Source organism: Lepidochelys kempii, chromosome 11, assembly GCF_965140285.1.
Source record: "Lepidochelys kempii isolate rLepKem1 chromosome 11, rLepKem1.hap1, whole genome shotgun sequence".
In the NCBI taxonomy this organism is placed as follows: Eukaryota; Metazoa; Chordata; order Testudines; family Cheloniidae; genus Lepidochelys; species Lepidochelys kempii.
In genome coordinates, this window is record NC_136390.1 from 79,446,613 (window position 1) to 79,462,756 (window position 16,144).

At 39.5% G+C, this 16,144-nt stretch overlaps 1 protein-coding gene across 15 annotated transcripts in view; it reads right to left on the minus strand.

Moving 5' to 3' along the window:
* DIP2A (DIP2 acetate--CoA ligase A) overlaps nt 1-16,144 on the minus strand; it is a 248,545-nt gene that overhangs the window by 113,706 nt on the left and 118,695 nt on the right. For 14 of the 15 annotated variants that reach the window (XR_012154401.1, XM_073306938.1, XM_073306937.1 and 11 more), the window contains exon 3: nt 6,483-6,602. The exons of the other annotated variant lie outside the window; for it this stretch is intronic. Coding sequence is in view for 13 of the 14 variants with exons in the window: in XM_073306938.1 (XP_073163039.1) it covers nt 6,483-6,602 (120 nt within the window). In the remaining variant the exon portion in view is untranslated. The remainder of the gene's footprint in view (nt 1-6,482; nt 6,603-16,144) is intronic. 15 annotated transcript variants of the gene reach the window in all.

Genomic DNA, 16,144 nt, shown 5'->3' on the forward strand with positions numbered 1-16,144 from the left:
GACAAAGTACCGAAAAAGAGCATTTACACATGCTGACTTTTAGCAACAAGGCTGTGTCAACGCAGCCTTCTCACTAAAAGCTGTGTGGTGTAGACAAGCCCTTAGACCTCAGTGGTTCAGAAGCTAAATTAGCGATCAACATTACCCAAAAGAGCCACAGGAGTGTGACCTCATTGTTTCATTAGTATCTCTTTCTCCCACAAAAATGACTGACCAAGTATTTACAGTAAGTTAATAACAGAAAAAGCATCCTGATTGCTTAATAACTGAGTTTGGTTAATAATCAAATCACACAGGGTTCTAGTGTCGTCATGTACTGCAAAGCACCACAGGAGACACATTAAAGAGCCACTTACGGCTCCCGAGCCTCAGCCTGAATATCACTCCCTGAGCCTCCCTCCTATATCCACTTAAGATTTATTTCTTACGTGAAATATCTTTATTTTCAAAATTAAGAGGTCTCGCCCCCACAAAACAACTGGGCAGAGCCATAATTTACTTGGCTGATAGAAAGAGTAAGTAATTGGTTTCTCTTCCCTTATTTCTTTCCCACAAGAAAATTTTTTCCATATTATCTAATGAAAATGAAATCAAGTTCACTTCTGATCACCAAAAAAATAAAAGGTCTAGAATGATGATGATTCTATGAAGAATGTTGGAGAAACAGTGTTCTATGATAGCAAATTTGGCTCCTGCCCTTAAAGATGCAAGCGTCCAGGAAACCATTCCCACTCAAAGTTTTCAAGTCCGACTACCCAGATAAAATGAAAATGTCTATTCATCAAACCATTGCCAAACACTTTAAACAAAATGAAAATAATTTAACCTACAATGGTGGTTAAGGAACATCTAGTTAGTCTGCTTTGTAAACTTCAGATTGATATTTTTCATTTGGTTTATCTGACAGAGCCAGAAGAGTACCCAGAAATCACCTACTACAGGACAGGCCTGACAAAGATAACAGAACGCCACTAGCCATCACCTTCAGCCCCCAACTAAAACCTCTCCAACGCATCATCAAGGATCTACAACCTATCCTGAAGGACGACTCATCACTCTCACAGATCTTGGGAGACAGGCCAGTCCTTGCTTACAGACAGCCCCCCAACCTGAACCAAATACTCACCAGCAACCACACAACAGAACCACTAATCCAGGAACCTATCCTTGCAAGAAAGCCCGTTGCCAACTGTGTCCACATATCTATTCAGGGGACACCATCATAGGGCCTAATCACTTCAGCCACTCTATCAGAGGTTCGTTCACCTGCACATCTACCAATGTGATATATGCCATCCTGTGCCAGCAATGCCCCTCTGCCACGTACATTGGCCAAACTGGACAGTCTCTACGTAAAAGAATAAATGGACACAAATCAGACGTCAAGAATTATAACATTCAAAACACTTCAATCTCTCTGGTCACTTGATTACAGACCTAAAAGTGGTAATTCTTCAACAAAAAAAACTTCAAAAACAGACTCCAATGAGAGACTGCTGAATTGGAATTAATTTGCAAACTGGATACAATTAACTTAGGCTTGAATAGAGACTGGGAGTGGATGGGTCATTACGCAAAGTAAAACCATTTCCCCATGTTTATTCCCCCCTCACCCCCCACTGTTCCTCAGATGTTCTTGTTAACTGCTGGAAATGGCCCACCTTGATTATCACTACAAAAGGTTAGCGCCCCCCCCCGCTCTCCTGCTGGTAATAGCTCATCTTAAGTGATCACTCTCCTTACAGTGTGTATGGTAACACCCATTGTTTCATGTTCTCTATGTATATAAATCTCCCCACTGTATTTTCCACTGAATGCATCCGATGAAGTGAGCTGTAGCTCACGAAAGGTTATGCTCAAATAAATTGGTTAGTCTCTAAGGTGCCACAAGTCCTCCTGTTCTTTTTGCGAAGACAGACTAACCCGGCTGCTGCTCTGAGACTTGGTTTCAACAGGCACTGTCCCGAGAAGTAGGAATAGTCCGTGTCCAACAGATAAAGAGGACAGTAATGGCAATGCTTACTAAGCTGAGGGCCAAGCCTACTAACCAAAGAGGGAAAAGACCTGTGCAATGCCTTTTCCATTTTAAAGAAAACTGTTGTTGTATCCAGTATTTAACTGAAACATACTATCAATCAATTTTCTATTTACTGTTTTAAAAGTAATTTAAAACTAAGATGTGCGATATTTTCTTTCCTTTTATGCCCTCAGCCCATTTCCCCCCTTATTTTCTATAAATATATCGTGTATCTTTTTATACATTTTCAGTTCATTCTCTTTTCCTTCTACTTCTGCACCTAATACTAAGGACCCATACTAGGATCAGTGCTATTTAATATATTCATTAATTTTCTGGAGAAGGGGAAGAAACAGTGAAGTGGCAAAATTTGTGGAGGACAAAATTATTTAGGTTAGTCAGAATGAGAGAAGGCTCAGGAACTATAGGAAGACTTGCCTAAGGCTAGCAATTGGCAGATGGATTCAATTGTATATAAGTGCAAGGTAACGACCATAAGGAGGAACAATTTTAACTAATGACTCCAGAAAGAGATCCCTGACCTGCAATACTGTGCTCCATTCAATCATCTCATCCTAAAAAAAGATACCGCAGATATAGAAAGGGTACAAAGAAGGGCAAGAAAAAATATGTAGAGGCATATAAAGACTTTGGTACCAGGAGAGATTAGAAAGGAAACAAAAAAGAGGGGATATGACAGAAGTATGGAGAGCAGACCAGTACCCAGAAGGTCAGTTTGAAACTCCTATTTACCCTTCTTATTATACTAGCACTGGGGGACATCCAGAGTAATATAAAATGCAACAACATTTTAAAGTGATAAAAATACCTTTTTAATTTTTAAACACAACTTAAACTATGTGGAACTAATTGGCTTAGACACTACTGAAGCTAAGAACTTAGCAGCAATTAAACAAGGATAATATGTATGTATGAACATCAACAGCTACAGTTGTTAGATTGAAATGGAAAAGAGACTGTCATATTTCAGGACACAGGCCAACTACTAAGTGGCTGTGGTCAGAAACAAACTTCCCTTTTGCACAGCTTATTTCACAATTATCTATCACGTGGTTCCTTATTCTTTCCTCTGAAGCACCTGGTGCTGGAGTCAGAATATTGGATTGCTGGTCAGATCCAATATGGAAAGTCCAATGTTCAATTAACATGCCATTTGGTTCAATGCAGGAATCTATGGCTGCTCTGGTACTATGCAAGCATAACGGGAAACAATTTTCTCTAAGTCTTTCGTACAGGAGAGAAATTTTCCAAAACTTTTCTCCCACTGCTAATACCAGTTTAGTTCTACTACTGTTAGGGGCATCAGGAGCCCAAATGTTGTAGAATCTGTCGCTGGCACTTAACACTACTTTGATTAGACATGCTCCCCACAAGGTTCTGTGATGCAGCATCACAAGGGTCTCTCATATAAGTTACATCTTTTAGCTAACGTAAAGAGTGCACTTTGAAAAAAAACCCCTCATCTTATTATGTTGGTTGTTATTCAGGCTGAAACATTTTGGGGAAGGATAATTAAATCAACAACCACTAAGCTAAAATTCTTTACTGTATTTCAAACAAAACTAAAAGCAAGCCCATAGACCAGCACTTCTTGTCTGAATGGGAAATAGAACAAGCCTGGATAACATTTTCTCAGTTAATATTAAAACTCAGGGGAAATGAAGACAAAATACACTCACATTTGTCCTTTTATCTCTTTGGTCATAAAAATAAACTAAAGATGGAGGGAGCTGCTTGCTTCACAGGTCTGAGCTTGCAAGCTCTCTGGATTTATTCTAAAAAATCATGGCCTCTGAAAGATGTCATGTCTATATGATCTTGGCTGGGCACATGGCTAAACAGTACCATAAGCTGAATATAAATCAAGACATGCCCTTTAACAATGAATCTGGTATCATTTTAGCATACTAGGGTCTTCTGAAACACCACACAGGGACAAAAGAATCCAGTTACATAAATTCCAACTGAGAATTTTTTCCTCTCTAACACCACATTTTAAGCTTTGAAACACAGAAATCACTCCCCGCTGGTATTTTAAGGATAAGTTTTAGTTGGTATAGCAGAAAGTGAAAACAACCTAATCATGGTAATCGCCATACTAGATGAGACCAGTGGATTCATCTAGTACATTATCGTGTCTCTGACAGCGATCGGTAACTGTTACAAAAGATAAAAACCAAGTTAGAAGCACCATTCATTCAGCAGTCATATCAAAACAGGACTGATTTTTTCTTGACTGTTCAAAATCTGGTCACTCCGAAAACTTGAAATTCAAAAAGAAAGGATTTGCTAGGTTTAGAAATTGTGATAAACATCAGCAGAATGTTTAACGGAATTAAATTAAAAGTCAATTTTGAACACTGCTCTAGAAATACTAACTGAAGTTTTTGGAACAAAGAAGAGGAACAGCAGTGGCAGCTACTATGACTGTTCTCTGAAAGTGTGTTCACTTACTGATATATATGTATAAAGAAAAGGAGGACTTGTGGCACCTTAGAGACTAACCAATTTATTTGAGCATAAGCTTTCGTGAGCTACAGCTCACTGCATCCGATGAAGTGAGCTGTAGCTCACAAAAGCTTATGCTCAAATAAATGGGTTAGTCTTAAGGTGCCACAAGTACTCCTTTTCTTTTTGCGAATACAGACTAACACGGCTGTTACTCTGAAATCTGATATATATGTATGCAAGCTGAAATTCTTCTCAAGACTACCCCAATAACCATTAACAGTGGGAATACAGTAGAACCTCAGAGTTATGCACACCAGAGTTATGAACTGACCAGTCAACCACACATCTCATTCGGAACCGAAAGTACACAATCGGGGGGGGGGGGGGGGGAAATACAGTACAGTACTGTGTTAAACGTAAACTACTAAAAAATATAAAGGGAAAGATTTAAAACAAGATTTAACAAGGTAAGGAAACTCTGTGCTTGTTTCATTTAAATTAAGATGGTTAAAACCTGCATTTGTCTTCTGCATAGTAAAGTTTCAGAAGTGCATTAAGTCAACGTTGAATTATAAACTTTTGAAAGAACAACCCTAACGTTTTGTTCAGAGTTACAAACCACCTCCATTCCCGAGGGGTTTGGAACTCTGAGGGTTTACTGTCAATGTTTCTATGCTAAACCCTTCCACACAATACAGAATCTTTTTATTGTACTACCAACACCTTTAGACACAAAAGGCCCTCTCATAGTTACTGCCCTAGTTTGTCCTTTTCTCCACATTAACCAATGACAGGCTTCCTCTACAGTGTATTTTTAGATACACATAAAACACTTTGTTTGCGGATAGTAAAATTATATTGCAAATAAGTCTGATACACAAAAGAGATGGAATTTAAAGCAAATGACTAAATTATATATTAAAGTTAACCTTAAGTATCCCATTTAATTAATTCTCATTGATATTTATTATTATGCTCATCCCCAAACTTCAGAAAATCTACTCTTTGGATAGCACATATCTTTCCTAAAAGCCCTTGCACATGCTACCCAAAACACACAAAAGATCCCATCAACCCTTGGATTATTCAAAAAACAAACCATGGAGATGTAATGCCTTGATTTTAAGAGCAGGGTTTTCTCAATGGGAATGCCAGCAGTAAAAATGTGAATCCATAAGTAGGGGTGCCAAGCAGTTAAAAGCAAGGCGACCCAAGGATTAGTAGGATATTACTTCAAAAATTTAGATTATGCAGCCATTTGCTCCTTCCTCCCCAGTCCTGGTACATGTAGCTACCCTCAACAGCACACCGAAATAGCATTCTAGTTAGAACCTCGTGGACAGACTTACCAGATGACTGCTTCCAAAAAGCACCTGCCTTTCTCAGTATTGTGAGAAGGAATTTCACATCAAAACACAATGTATTTTAGCCACCTGAGCAGTAACAATGGAAGCAGGATATGAGGAGGATATGGATATTTTCATAGAAATTTCCAAAAACAGGTTTCTTTGTTGCACTGAAGCATGTTTAAAAGTTCATGTAGAATATCCATTGTGATGTTTCCCTTTCTTGTGTGTATTTGCTTCAAGTCAGGAAACGTTTGAAAGAGAACTTTGGTAAATATGGTAATTCTATAACCCTTATGTGAAAAAAAAAATCACAGCCCTGGAAAAATTAGCACCAATGATAGGAAGCAGGACCGGCTGACGAGAGGAAATTGTTAAGCATGGTTTAAGTCCATAACAAGGAAAACATCAGAATGTGTTTATGATTTTCTTTCTTCCCCAATCATTTTCTCCACTTTGGAGTTGGCCAAGCATTGCCTATGTGTACATACAGCACAGCTGCTTGGACACATTTCCTCATATCTTGCCTTCTTCCAATATGGAACGCACTTCACTTGGCCCCTTAAGCATAATATCTGTTTCTCTTTATGGGTGTAACGATACTGTTGGGGCACCCATTTTGTTTTAGCTGCATAGATTTTCCTTACCAGATCGGAAGCGCTCATCTCTGGAGTTGGTAGACCGTGATTTTTGCTGTTTAGATACAGCAGCTGTAGCCTGTGAAGAGCCTGGGATTCTGTTCTCTGCTTGCAGGGATGGATCTACACCTGAAATACAATTCCACCTCATGTAAACAATTCACATCTACTAACAGACAGTATCTGGCCAGTGATGTATGAATGCTTGTATCTCCCACTACAAAGAGACCTACTTTTCTTTTTTTTTTTAGAAAAAGTAAACTATTCCATCCAAGAGCCAGGTTTAAAAACTATTACCACAGGTTACAATGAAAAAGGATATTTAATTAAATTCCAATAGTTGAAGTATTTTTACAAAGTCTGATGCTGACTCACAAACGTTAATTCATGCAACCTATCTGTAAAGCAGAACTGAAATATAACTCAGTCAATATTAAAAAGAAATCTAATTTTCTTACCTGCAGCTTCAGTTTCTATGACTCAAATCCATCAATCTGAACTGATTATTATTTTACCCAAAACTATCCAACATTTCTAAACAACTGAAAATACAACTACTTCGATCAACAGCATAGTGTAAAGAGTGCTTATCAAAAGTAGTGCCTTCATGCTAGTCCAAAGACAAGTTCATGGAAAGATGGGACAGGCAGATCTAAATCCCAGAAATGATTTCTCCTAATAAATTATTCTGCATCACAGATCGTCCAAATGGGCTGAAAGAACTTATTGTAAAATGTCAAGAAAAAGGCTGAGACGGGTGTGTGTGTGTGTGAGAGGGAATATCTTTTATTGGATCAACTTGTGTTGGTGAGAAAGACAAGCTTTTGAGTTACACAGAGCTCTTCTTCAGATCCGGGAAAGGTACTCCCAGCATCACAGCAAAATTCAAGGTGGAACAGATTGTTCAGCATAAGTACTTAGTACATATTGTAAGGGACCATTCAAGGTAGCGTGGCCCATTAACACCTCTGCAGTTATAGGACAAAAAGGAGGATTAATGGGTTACAGACTGTTGTAATAAGCCATAAATCCAGTTCAGGCTACGATTTTCAGTATCTAGCAGAGTCATGAATTTAAGCTCACAGGGTCATCTTATGAAAAAGTGGTGTGCAGATTTCCTTTGAGGATAAAGGACTGAGAGGTCAGATATAGAGTGATTGCTTTGTGAGATGCATTCAACCACAGGTGACAGGATGGTTTTGTCTGAACATTTTCCTGTGTGAATTCATTTGAGCACACAGCTTTGTGGGTGAAACCAGACAATCACTGTTGCTGGAGCATTTAGTGCACTGGATGAGGTACACCACATGTGATAGGCATGTGTAGGATACACGGATCTTGAAAGGTGAGGTGGTGGGGGGGGCGGGAGAGTGGATGTTGATCATTGTAGCAATGGAGATATGTCTGCAGGTTTTGCATCTGTTGGTCTGGCAGGGTCTGGTGCTACTTTGAGTTGGTGTGTTCTGGTCTGTGGGGATCCTGCTTCTGATGATGAGCTTGGAGATGCTGGGGGATTGTTTCAAGACCAGAGGAGGGGGGTCAGGAAAGATTTTTTTCAGGATGGGGGTCCCCATTGAGTATGGGTTGTATTTGTTTGACGATACCCCATATGGGTTCCAGTGTGAGGTGGCAGGTGACAAGTAGGGGTGCGTGGTCAGAAGGGTTTTTATTTCTGTATTGAAGCAGGTTCTCTTAGGGTATTTGGATGGTACATTCCATGTGTGATCTACTTCTCTGGTGTAGTGTCCTTGTTTGGTGAAGGCGGTTTTAAGTGTGTTAAGATGTATATCACGGACTTTCTTCTCAGAGCATATTCTGTGGTATTTGAGTGCCTGGCTGTACATAAACAGACTGCTTGGTATGTTTGGACTGGTTACTGGATCTAAGAAGGTAGACGTGGGGATCCATGAGTTTCTTGTATATGGTGATCTATAGGGTTCCACTGTTGAAGCTCATTGTGGTGTCCAAGAAGTTGATGGTAGTGTTGGAACGTTCCAGAGAGTGTTTGATGGATGGGTGGCGGTTGTTTGAAGTTGTGGTGGAAATCTATGAAGGCGCTTAAGGCGTCTGTCCTGAGGATGAAAATATCATTGATATATAATCTCAAGGATATCACTGGTTTCCTGGTGCATTTGTCGAGAAATTCTTCTTCAAGGTGGCCCATGAAGAGGTTGGCATATTGGGAAGCCATCCTAGTACACACGGTTTGGACAAAGTGTTTGCTGGTGAATGTAAAATAGCTACGAGTGAGGAAGAAATGGATGAGTTTGGCGACATGTTTGGGTTGGATATCCGAGAGTTGTCCATTGACTTGTAAATATTTGAGGCAGACAGCTATGCTGTCATTGTGAGGGATGTTGGTGTATAGGGAAGAGACATCCATAGTGGCAAAGATGGTGTTCCGAGGCAGCTTGTTAATGTTGCGGAGTTTGTACAGGAAGTCAGTTGTGTCCTGGAGGAAGCTGGCACTTTGTGTGGTAAGCAGTTTGAGGATGGATTTTATGAATCCCAATATTCCTTCAGTAAGGGTGCCATGGCCAGATATGATGCGTCTGTTTGGATTCCCTTGTTTGTATATCTTAGGAAGTATACAGAAGGTCCCTGGGGTGAGTTCATGGGGGATGAGTTTGTAGAGTTTCTCTTCATTTGTTTGGGGAAGGATTTGATGATATCCTTAAATTCCTGGGTAAACTGTGGCGTGGGGTCTTCTGTGAGTTCTATATTTTAGGTGGTGTCAGAGAGTTGTTCGTTGGCCTCGTTAACTTAATCATCACAGTTGAGGACTACAATGGGGCCCCTTTGCTGGTTTGATAACTATCTGGTGGTTAGATTTCAGGGACTATAGGGCTGTCCTCTCAGCAGTGGGGAGATTATGGTGAATGTGATGTTTGTTAAGGATTTTACAATCAACTTTTTTCCCTGAAGCAATCAGTGTAATGATCAAGAGTGTTTCATCCACTCTGTGGCATCCAGTCAGATGATTCTTTTTTGTTATGATGGTCAATGGGGATGTGGTGTCTACCTTGAACGGTCCCTTACAATATGCACTAACTACTTATGCTAAACAATATGTTTCACCGTGCATTTTGCGGTGTCGCTGTGAGTACCTTTCCCAGTCTGAAGACGAGCTCTGTGTGGCTTGAAAGCTTATCTCTCTCAACAGAAGTTGGGACAATAAAAGATATTACCTCACCCACATTGTTTCTCCAATATCCTGGGACACACACAGCTGCAACTAACACTGCGAACAAGAGAAAAGGTGTGAATTGTCCAGCACTAAGATACATACTTCATTCTAAAATCAACTAGGTAGGGATCAAATCTATCCCATTATCTGAAAATCATTTATTTAACAGGAAATAGATCTCTGCCACAAAAGCAATTTAAGACTTAGTTAGTCTTAATTCTACAGTAAGTCAACCCTGCACCACAGTAAACTGAAAGAACAATCTGATATTTCCTTATTTTCAAAATAAAAACAGAAAAGTGTTCCTTCCTCTCCCAAGCAATTCCAAATAAGGCAGCCAGATTATGCAAGGATGACAGCAGGCAGGGATGAAGAATGTAAGTATATGTAATCAGAGTCAATGTAAAAGAGCAGTACCGAGAAGATTCATATTTTATAAGATCCCTGTAACATCTCCAAGGGAAACTCAGTGGAGACCAACAATCCCTACTTGCTGACAAATAAAAGGACAAAATGGTCAACCAAATCAGAGACCCAAACTTCAACAACAACTAGTAAACCTCTCTCCCAGAAGACGAGTTCTTGCACTTTTAACTACTACTAAAATCTACAGGGAAACTCCCAACTTTAAACTGAATGCTTTCACTTAATGCTTTTATCCTCTCATCTACTACAGAAGCTTTGTCAAAAGCTATAAAACCAAAATCTAAAAAAATATAATTAATTCAAGTCCTCAGTTTCTTCACGGAAAGCAACGGGATGCCAGAACAAAATATAAATGAACAAAACAACGACACATTTAGTTTGCTCTGTCTCTGATAATGAAGAATGGTAAATTCTTCAAAAGAAAGCATAACCACCATAACCTGTGCAATGCTACATCATGAGAGCAATTTTCTCCCTACCACCACCAGGTGACCAGTTTATACTTTGAAGTAGTATTTTATCCTTACTTGTATAACTGCGGATACATTTTTAATGTTTACTAGGCTATTTGCCTTAATATCACATGGTGTGATATTTCCTCTGACCCACGTAAAATTGTGCTGCCAGAACAAATTCTTGTTCTTGTATCAACGCAACTCTGAGCACCCATTTGTCCTACCCTGTATGTCATTATTTTACATAGAGTATCTCTTATCTATGTCGCCCGTACTCTTTTCTTTTCCAAGCTAGTCCTAGTCTCTTTAGAACTAAAGATAAACTCTCTCAAAATCCAGATGTTGGAGGAAAGAAGTTTTTCATACACTCATTCTTTGACTCATAAGAAAGCAGGTAACAACTCTTACTGAAGAAATATTAATATACTTACAGAAAAGCACAAAAGGAGAGAAAAATATTTGTGATATTTTTATCTTACACAAGGACACAAGAGATCTTCCAGCATTTATGCAAGTGGTCTTCTCCAGGAAGGTTTTTTGAAGACTTTTGAATATCTGGCCTTCACATCTACACTGACAGTGAGTTTTCAGTTTTATATAAGTATGCCAGCTGTTCTGCCTCAGCTTACCGAAGTGAATTTAAGTTCATTTTCTTGAAACGTAATATTCTCAGTGTCTTACTGTCCAAAACTGACACACTTCTCATCCTCTTGACCAGACCACCTGCTCTACATCAACTTCTTTCCTTATGTATGCCTCTGTTAAGAGCATAGCATAAATCATATCTTGTACCCTACAATTTCTGGTTTTGTATTTGCTGTCTAATAGCTAATAATTTGTTTTGCTCAGAAAGGATGACGTGCTTGAGTTAGGAAAAAAACAAAAATATGAAAGGCAAGACCTACTATAATACTAGTCATCTTGGTTGGAAAATAAGAGATGAACTGCAAATCCAAAAGAAATGGTTTTGTTCTTTACTGATTTTCTACCTTATATGTGGAACTGGTAGGCCTACCACTGGTCATTCTAACTCCCTGTTTTCAGTTACTTACAATTTTGCCAAATGTTAACCATTTGGTCTGAAATTCTTAATGGGGGTCTCAGCCTCAGGCTGATACTTTATTTTTTTTGGAAAGTTTCAGCAAAATAAGTCAGGCATTTCTGTGAATGAAATTAGCAAAACAACTTATTTTCCCTTAAGGTTAATAAACCTTCCAAATGTTTCTTTGAAAAGTCCTTGAGCCTCCATGCTTTGGAGCAGGAACTTGAAGGTTAGTGGGGAGACAGTGGTAGGGTCAGAGAGATGCTTTCTGTTATGGTCATGAAAAATCCACCAAAATCTGGCGAAGTTACAAGTCTCTAAAAACTGCCATTTGCAGGTGCTCAGTAAAACTTCTCAGAGGCTTGCTGCTAAAATTTTAGAACATTCCATCTGCACTGACCATGATCCAGTCCCACTGACCTCAGAATCGTAGAATATCAGGGTTGGAAGGGACCGCAGAAGGTCATCTAGTCCAACCCCCTGCTCAAAGCAGGACCAATTCCCAGTTAAATCATCCCAGCCAGGGCTTTGTCAAGCCTGACCTTAAAAACCTCTAAGGAAGGAGATTCTACCACCTCCCTAGGTAACGCATTCCAGTGTTTCACCACCCTCTTAGTGAAAAAGTTTTTCCTAATATCCAATCTAAACCTCCCCCACTGCAACTTGAGACCATTACTCCTCGTTCTGTCATCTGCTACCACTGAGAACAGTCTAGATTTATCTTCTTTGGAACCCCCCTTTCAGGTAGTTGAAAGCAGCTATCAAATCCCCCCTCATTTTTCTCTTCTGCAGACTAAACAATCCCAGTTCCCTCAGCCTCTCCTCATAAGTCATGTGTTCCAGTCCCCTAATCATTTTTGTTGCCCTCTGCTGGACGTTTTCCAGTTTTTCCACATCCTTCTTGTAGTGTAGGGCCCAGAACTGGACATAGTACTCCAGAGGAGGCCTCACCAATGTCGAATAGAGGGGAACGATCACGTCCCTCGATCTGCTGGCAATGCCCCTACATATACATCCCAAAATGCCATGGCAACAAGGGCACACTGTTGACTCATATCCAGCTTCTCGTCCACTGTAACCCCTAGGTCCTTTTCTGCAGAACTGCTGCCGAGCCATTCGGTCCCTAATCTGCAGCGGTGCATGGGATTCTTCCGTCCTAAGTGCAGGACTCTGCACTTGTCCTTGTTGAACCTCATCAGATTTCTTTTGGCCCAATCCTCCAATTTGAATGGCTACAGACTCCAACGGACCTTACCGGGCAACTTAATAGTACAACTGAGCAAATAATTGATTTTTCAGTTCAATAGACAAAGTGAAAAATCCATTTAAAAAATTTGTTTGTAACCAAAATTACATTTGTTTGATTTTTCCTCACCAAAATGAAGAATCAAACATGTCAATTCAATATGACATTTCTTTTTTGCTGAATTTGCTAGTTGTTTGTCTCTCAAAAAATCACTTCTTCAGCAAATTTTCTATTCACCAAAAAAAATTTCACCCAGCTCTACTTGATAGAACATTAAATATCAAATGAGACTATTATTATTGCTATGTAATATTTCTAATATGGTAACTCAGAGGCACTGATCAAGATAATTTCTCCTTTCTCCTTAGTGCTGTTCCAGCATAAAGGTAGACGTGGTCTTTATTCTGAAAAGATTACAAACTGAGAACTATATAACCCAAATTAAAACAATCTACATAATTAGAGGATGAATTGTTTTTCACTTTCAGAATCTGCAACCCAGTACATCTCATTGCAGGTAGGCTAAACCAGGCATTTTCTCTCTACTTTCATTAGAAGAAATGTGACCACCAATCCTCCCTGAGTAGGATATTAATTCATGACCAGTGAAATCTGATCATTACATTGACCTGTATAAAATAAAATAACAGGAAATAAGATAGGTAGTTAGGGGGCTTATTCCTTCACCCACTTACTTCCCTGGTCCTTCTCGCATGAACAGAGAGCAACAATACCCAAAGTCCAAAGGTGCAAACAATTCGATGTTTATTGGGGTGAACTTCCAGCAAGCATGATTCCAGTTTCCTTCCTTAGTGTCCCCCTTCCCAGCTCTGACACCACAGAGCCTTACACCTGTGTCCCTGTTCACATTCCTGCCTTTAGCCAAACATGATTCCAAATTCCTTACTCCCATTCCCTGTTCCCATCTCCCCCACGCACACACTCACCCCCTCACTTCCTGATTGACTGCAGACTATATAGTAAAACTTGAGTTCTGCTTAGCTATACCTTAACCAATCATTTTCCTGAAATGTAACTAACCAATCCTAACATATTGTAACATGATTATGTAACCAGTTATATCCCACCACCTGAATTAGTTTACACCCAGCAAAATTAATTATGCAGCAGACAGGAACAATCACAGAACCAGACAGAGATTATACAGACAAACAATAACAAAGTGGGAACTAGAATGACAAAACAATACAGAAGTGAGGATTTCACATCCCAGCTATTGATAAGTGAGTTCTTGCCAGACAGGATGCTATCAAACTAAGTTTCCTTTTACATTTTCTAGGCACTTCCCTTTCTCTGGAGGTGATAGGCACTATCAGGACAGGATTGTATTCCTAACAGCCCAGTAGCACCTTATTTCAGTGTGACTAGTTTGGAATGTAAGGATGTGACCGGTCGCTTACCAGTTTACGGCTGCCTCTGCTGGTTAGCCAAAGATCATAGCCTAAGCACAGGGCCTCAGACTGTCACAATAAGAGAAGGACCTTAAACCGGCAGACAGTGATTTTGATTCTCTTTCTTTCTTTTATATCTCTATCACTAGCCAAGTGATAAGAATACACCTAAATTCTTCGAGTACAGGCCTTTACCAACAGGCCTGAATATCTATATCCTAACATAGCTCAATTAAATTCATAAATTTATTCCTAACCACTGAAGGAAGAAAATATTTAAATCTTGGTCCCATTCAATTGTAATCCTATCCTTTGTAGAATGAGACTTCTCAACTAATTAGATTTATTCACTTATTGGGCTTGGAAGGTGACTTTCCACTCTCTTTAGCTTTGGGATATATCTAAAAGGCTAGAGAGGTAGTGATGATAGATCAAGAGTGTTGAAGATGTCTCTCAGATACTAATACTTTGATTGTTTTATTTAAAGTTGATTTAGCTTCTATCTGTGAACAGCTCTGTACAGCATCTGGTTTTTCAGTGTGGTTCCCCAGTGTGTTTTTAAACCAAAATGTCCAGCTAGCTTAACTGAGGGACAAGCAAGTAAAGTGATTTGCTCAGCACAACAGTAAATTAACCGTTCAGCCAGTTTACAGAGCAGGGTTCTTCTAGCACACGGTCTTTTGAAGTAGCTGGTAGACATTATTGTCATCTATTGTGTTCTGAGACATTTTCAGCAGAAGAAAAGATCTCACTGGCAAATTAAATAAATGTTAGTGCCATAACTCAAAAGCAATACCGATTATATTTAATTCTAAACCAAAGCAAAAATGCAATGTAGCATAATAAACGGCCATGTTTTTTGTAGATTTAATGTTGGCATCTTTAACTCACAGTTCAATACCTTACTCTTTGTGTACACTTTTCTTGAAGGGTGGTAGTAATGATCTTGTAGTTAAGGCATTGACTTTTGATTCAGGAAACCTGGGTTCAATTCTCACCTGTGCCACAGACTTCCTGTGTGATCTTGGGAAAATCTTTACCTTACAGGGATCTTGTGATGTTAAATGCATTAATGTATATTTAATTACAGTGCAACAACCTTAGCTCTGACCCACAAATTAATTTTTGAGTCATCTGTCTTCATAGTATCATTAGAATAGCATGGGGCATGTTGTCTGGTAAATTTCCATGCAGATTTGCAAGGTTGAGGAAAGCATGTTTCTGATATAAGGTATCTTAATGTTGGTATCCATGCTCATCTGAATTAATGAATTAGCCTTTCTGGAGAAATTGGTTTTACTTTCATGAACCTAGCCTTACATTTTCTTCAGCTCACAAAGAGTTCACCTTTCTGTTGGTCTTTCATCAAAAATCTGTTGCACGCATTGTGGTGAGGATTTGAGCTCTTTATCCTTCATGCTTGTACCATGATAGGCTTCCTGAATCCTTCACTCTGTTTTTTTTGTCTGGATTTCTTGTGCTCTGCAATTCTGTTTCCTTTCTGCTCTGCCCAATGGTAGGATGGCTTGAGGTGTTAGGGTGCACTGGCCCTTTGGCTACATTGTAAAGTTCCCCTTCCGAAGATAAACAAGAGTCCAAACAAAAGACAAAAATGATTTCTGTCACAGCCTCAAAGGTCTTTTGGGCCCAGAATCATCTTTTCTCTCATGGCCTTGGGCTGGAGCACTGTCCATGGTTTGGGGCTCAGGACCCTTTGTGGTTTACACAAATATTCGCTACACAGAAGTGGAATGTTGGGAATCAAGATCCCTGGGTTCTGTTCCTAGCAGGGAGTGGAGTCTAGTGATTATAGACAGCATAGCCAAGCACACAGATTTGGTGCATTCATTCTTAAAGGCAGCATGATTGTGGGTGAGGTTTGAGTCTGCCACATCAGAGATGG